The sequence below is a fragment of the Osmerus mordax genome, chromosome 11 (genome assembly GCF_038355195.1).
Source record: "Osmerus mordax isolate fOsmMor3 chromosome 11, fOsmMor3.pri, whole genome shotgun sequence".
In the NCBI taxonomy this organism is placed as follows: domain Eukaryota; kingdom Metazoa; phylum Chordata; class Actinopteri; order Osmeriformes; family Osmeridae; genus Osmerus; species Osmerus mordax.
This window is the reverse complement of record NC_090060.1, coordinates 15,933,499-15,938,837: the sequence shown is the minus strand read 5'-3', so window position 1 is coordinate 15,938,837 and position 5,339 is coordinate 15,933,499. Positions and strand designations below refer to the sequence as shown.

At 52.9% G+C, this 5,339-nt stretch overlaps 1 protein-coding gene across 1 annotated transcript; it reads left to right on the top strand.

Moving 5' to 3' along the window:
- Positions 1-588: 588 nt before the first annotated feature.
- fzd4 (frizzled class receptor 4) lies at positions 589-4,193 on the top strand. Its single transcript, XM_067245962.1, is given in 5 exon segments — positions 589-1,209; positions 2,457-2,984; positions 3,140-3,285; positions 3,529-4,120; positions 4,122-4,193. Coding segments are annotated over 5 exon segments (1,611 nt in total). The 5' UTR covers positions 589-936.
- The last annotated feature ends 1,146 nt before the right edge of the window (positions 4,194-5,339 follow it).

The window sequence follows — 5,339 nt, the reverse complement described above, 5'->3', positions numbered from 1 at the left end:
ATTCAAGGCACCATAACCAGACACAACAACCACTTTAGAAGGGCCTCCAGCTGGCTTGGATGTTTGTAGGAGGCCGCCAGTACATGGAGAAAATGTCACACAGATTTCAGGTTCCTCTGCTATGTCCTAGTTCCTCCATTCAATCAGTGTCCGGGACTCTTTTCTTGAAAGACCTTTAGCAGGAGTGGAACTTGTGGTGAGCCCACTTTTAAGACCATTAGCGACTTAAAATAAATACAGAACTCGTCTGTTTCAGGAGCGAGGTGGCTTTTTATTTCTAAATATAAGGCCAATAAAAACAAACCGCAGCCGGAATAAATAGTGGTTCTGGAGTTTGTCGTCTCAGTAGCAGAGAGAGAGAGTCCGTTCACGGGTTCTGGACGAAGCAGCGGACTCTTTTCATCCCAGACCCCGCCTAGACTAGCCTACTCCTGGTCACCCATTGGCTTCTCAGAGGTCTCCTGGTAGCTGATAGGTCGGTCTTTCAGAGCAGAGACGAAAAGCTCGCTCTTTACCAAGCTGGGCAGCTGCGCGCGGGCAGAAGCCGCAGAAACCGAGCCCCGTACTCCTGCCACTAAACGTCCAATAACGGAGATACAAGGGAAAGGAAACATAACGTGGGCTTCGGGACGTTTCTACTGTTTGAGTGAGAACCACGGATATGCACGTTTGTTGTGATGAAAATGTTCTTTAACGGCAGGGAGAAATCTGGAAATCTTAGATAACATTTCTTTTGGATACTTTTTACGAACTTTAATCGGTGGACTTGGATACCAGCTCTGATTCAAGCAAAGCGGTTTGTTTTTATTTGCGGTGGAGCCGCTGACCGCACACTCTGAAGCGGACCAACTTCTCCAGATCCCAGTGTACTATAAACAGCCGCGCAGAGCTGTTCATCTGATCTCTTTAGAGTAACTATTACTTTGGAAAGACAAAATGCATCAGCCCTGGACTATGGATGCTCTCTCCTCAGTGGTGTTGGCCCTCGCTCTACTGTCCGGTGCCGGACCTATGGGGCTGGCGCACGGCTTCGGCGAGGAGACGGAGGAGATGACCTGTGATCCGATCCGCATCGCGATGTGTCAAGATCTGGGCTATAATGTCACTAAAATGCCCAACCTGGTCGGCAACGTGCTCCAGTCTGACGCGGAGTTACAACTGACAACTTTCACACCACTCATACAGTACGGCTGTTCCAGCCAGCTGAAGGTAGTGTACACACACCCATGCTCCCCCACACACACACGCACACGCACGCACAATCACACACACATGCACACACACACACACAATCACACACACATGCACACACGCACAATCACACACACATGCACACACACACACACACACACAATCACACACGCACAATCACACACACATGCACACACACACGCATGCACAATCATACATACGGACACAGGCAGATCGTTTTTTCTTGGTTTGTTTTCGGTATAAGTTTTAAGCCTCATATTCAGTGTGTGTGTGCGTGTGTGCGCGCGCGTGTGTGTGTGTGCAGCATGGTAAGAGAGCACATGACAGAGCCAGCCAGCCTTGTTTAGGGCAGGGTAGAACAGAGCAGGGCATGCTGGGAAGTTAGGCATCTCCCCATGACAACCATGCCGTCCTCAGTCACAACGCTAGGCAACAAAAGTGCTCAGTATCAACACTGGTCTGTCTGTCCGTCCCTCTGTTCAGCTGATCCTCTAACGGGGAATGGAAATTCAATTGCTCTCATTCTTTCTGTTGCTCTAAATGGTTTTATTAGAGGCCGCTGGATGTAATGATGAGTGACATGTGTTTGTGGGCAATTAGTCCAAAATATCAGTTTGAAGGCCTCCTATTTGCTATCGAGATGCCCTGTGTATTTCTGTCCGGTATGCGCTGTGGAATTTGCTATCGTATAACATGGATGTGATGTTGAACAGCGAGCCAGAGTCAATTTGGTTTCAAGGGGGAAATATTACAGTATTGTGAACACAGCTACTAATTCAATGTGGTGTCTATTTGTTTTCAGTGGGGATATTGTTGTGGTCCTTGTGGCGTGCCTTATTGAGGTCATTAGGGTAGGTTAACGTCTAATCTCCTCCCCTGGTAGAGTGTGTTGTGTGTCGGAAAGAGAGAGAGAGAGGGAGAGAGAAAGTTGTAGAAAGAGGAAGAGCAAAAAAAGAAAAAGGAAGAGAGAGGGGTGAGTGAGTGTGTGAGCGTGTGTGAGCGTGTGTGTGTGTGTGCCAGTGAACGACCACAGAGTAAAGCTGATATTTCCGCCTCCAACTCCAAAACATCCCTCAGATTAGTTCACCTCTTACTCAGACACACACACACACACACACACACACACACACACACGGCTATGGACACAAACTCCCTTCAAAAGAATCAGTTCTCTTTCCAAACCCTTTTATTCCAACAATAATAATAAAACTAAAATCCAATCCCTCCCTCCCTCTCTCTCTCAGTTCTTCCTGTGTTCCGTCTATGTGCCCATGTGCACAGACAAGGTGCCCATCCCTATTGGCCCGTGCGGCAGCATGTGCCTGTCTGTCAAGAGGAAGTGCCTCCCGGTCCTGACGGAGTTCGGCTTCGTGTGGCCGGAGCTGCTGAACTGCAGCCTGTTCCCCCCCCAGAACGACCACAACCACATGTGCATGGAGGGCCCGGGGGACGAGGAGACCCCCTACCACCCTCCCCGGCCCCTGCCCCCCCAGGAGGAGGAGTGCCAGGCGCTGGGGGCGGGGCCGGACCAGTACGCCTGGGTGAGGCGGAGCCACAGCTGCGCGCTGCAGTGCGGCTACGACAGCGGGCTGTATCGCCGCGGCGCCAAGGTGTTCACGGATGCCTGGATGGCGGTGTGGGCGGTGCTTTGCTTCCTCTGCACCACCCTCACCGTGCTCACCTTCCTCCTGGACTCCGCCCGCTTCTCCTACCCCGAGCGGCCGATCATCTTCCTGTCCATGTGCTGCAACCTCTACAGCGTGGCCTATCTGGTGAGGAGGCGCGGTCAGATCGCTCGGCACCACTGTTGAATATTACTGATGTTCATCTTTACTGACTTACTGACAAAAACAACCTTACAACCCAACACAGGACCAAAACGTTTAACAATGTGACTCCCTATTCCCTCCATCCGTCCTCCCCTCAGGTTCGCCTGACTCTGGGTCGCGAGCGTGTGTCATGTGACCTGGAGGAGGCAGCAGTGCCCGTCTTGGTGCAGGAAGGGCTGAAGAGCACCGGCTGTGCCATCGTCTTCCTGCTGCTCTACTTCTTTGGCATGGCCTCCTCCCTCTGGTGGGCACACACACACACACCCTGCAGACACACACACACCCTGCAGACACACACACACCCTGCAGACACACACACATACACACCCTGCAGACACACACCCTGCAGACACACACCCTGCAGACACACACCCTGCACTCCAAAACACCGATCTCACATTTGGTATTCTTTTCTAACGCTTTCTTCCTGTCTGCCCCCTGTTCCTCCCCCCTCCATGCCCCCTGTTCCTCCCCCCTTCCTCTCCAGGTGGGTGATCCTGACCCTCACCTGGTTCCTGGCGGCGGGGTTAAAGTGGGGCCACGAGGCCATCGAGATGCACAGCTCCTACTTCCACATCGCGGCGTGGGCCATCCCGGCCGTCAAAACCATCGTCATCCTCATTATGCGTCTGGTGGACGCCGATGACCTCACGGGCCTGTGCTACGTGGGCAACCAGCAGCAGGAGGCGCTCACGGGCTTCGTGGTGGCTCCCCTCGCCACTTACCTCCTCGTGGGCACGCTGTTCATCTGCGGCGGCCTGGTGGCGCTCTTCAAGATCCGCTCCAACCTCCAGAAGGACGGCGCCAAGACGGACAAGCTGGAGCGCCTCATGGTGAAGATCGGCGTGTTCTCCGTCCTGTACACGGTGCCGGCGTCCACCGTGATTGGCTGCTACCTGTACCAGCTGACCAACTGGGGGGACTTCAGGGCGTCGTCCAGGGACTCGTACGTGGCGTCGGAGATGCTGAGGATCTTCATGTCGCTGCTGGTGGGCATCACCTCGGGCATGTGGATCTGGTCGGCCAAGACCCTGCACACCTGGAGGCGCTGCTGGGGACGTCTGCTGAGGGAGGGGCGGGGGGGGGCGGGGCAAGAGGGCGCCGGGGGACAGCTGGGTGAAAGCGGGCAAGGGCAACGAGACTGTGGTGTGAGGGAGTGGAGGGGCGTTGGGGGAGGAGGGAGGGAGGGAGGGAGACAGAGACAGAGAGAGAGGCAGGTGGAGAGATGAAAGGACTGGGAGGATGAGGGAGGGGTAAGACAAGCGGCACCGTGGAACTGTCTCCTCCTTTCGGAGATCCTCGTCATCCCGGCCCCTGACCCAGCGTCCAGGAACGGGCCGACCCAGCGTTCTGCCGAACCGTTCGCCATCGTGTCTCTAGAGAGTTGCCGTTAAACGGTGGAATATACACTGGAACATCCTGGTGCAGGTGACATAAAGGATCTAGACCCCACAAGCCCTCTAGTGCACTAAGACTAGATCTGGGTGTGCTAGTACTGGACTAGATCTGGCTGTTCTAGTTCTGGACTATGTCTGGTTGCGCTAGTACTGGACTAGGACTGACTGTGCTAGTACTGGACTAGGACTGACTGTGCTAGTACTGGACTAGGACTGACTGTGCTAGTACTGGACTAGATGACATAGCTTTAGTCTATGTTGAAGCAGTTAAGTCACCTGGGAAATGTAGGACTGTGTATTTTACCTCAGTACTCTTCAAGCAGTCTGGCTGATGTGTGCAGTCTTACAGACTAGACGGACATTCTCTGAACCTCCCTCTCACCCAGCTATCTTCATTTACCATGGGAACCATGGAATGCCCTGGAGTTGACTTCCTATTTTTTCCCTAATATGGAATTATGGCAGTTTTATGTATGAGGTCAATCCTCCTTATAAATGGGTATGAAGGGTATGTGACAATCAACTCACATTATGCAAATATGAGAGAATCACACACACACACACACATGCACGCACGCACACACACACACACACACAGTTTAGTCTTATGAGATCCACAGCCATCAAATCTGCTGCATCAGCTAGGTTATTATGACATTAGGTTGCTGCCATCAGAGGAATAAACACAGAACCGACAGGCACGCAGACAGTCAGGCAGGCAGACAGGCAGGCACGCAGACAGTCAGGCAGACAGACAGACAGACAGACAGGCAGGCAGGCAGGCAGGCAGGCAGACACTACGACAGACAGACAGCTAGAAAGAGAGGCAAACAGAGAGACAGACAAACAGACAGAGTATATTTTATTTTAGCCAGACAATCTTTTTGTTTTGATGAGTTAT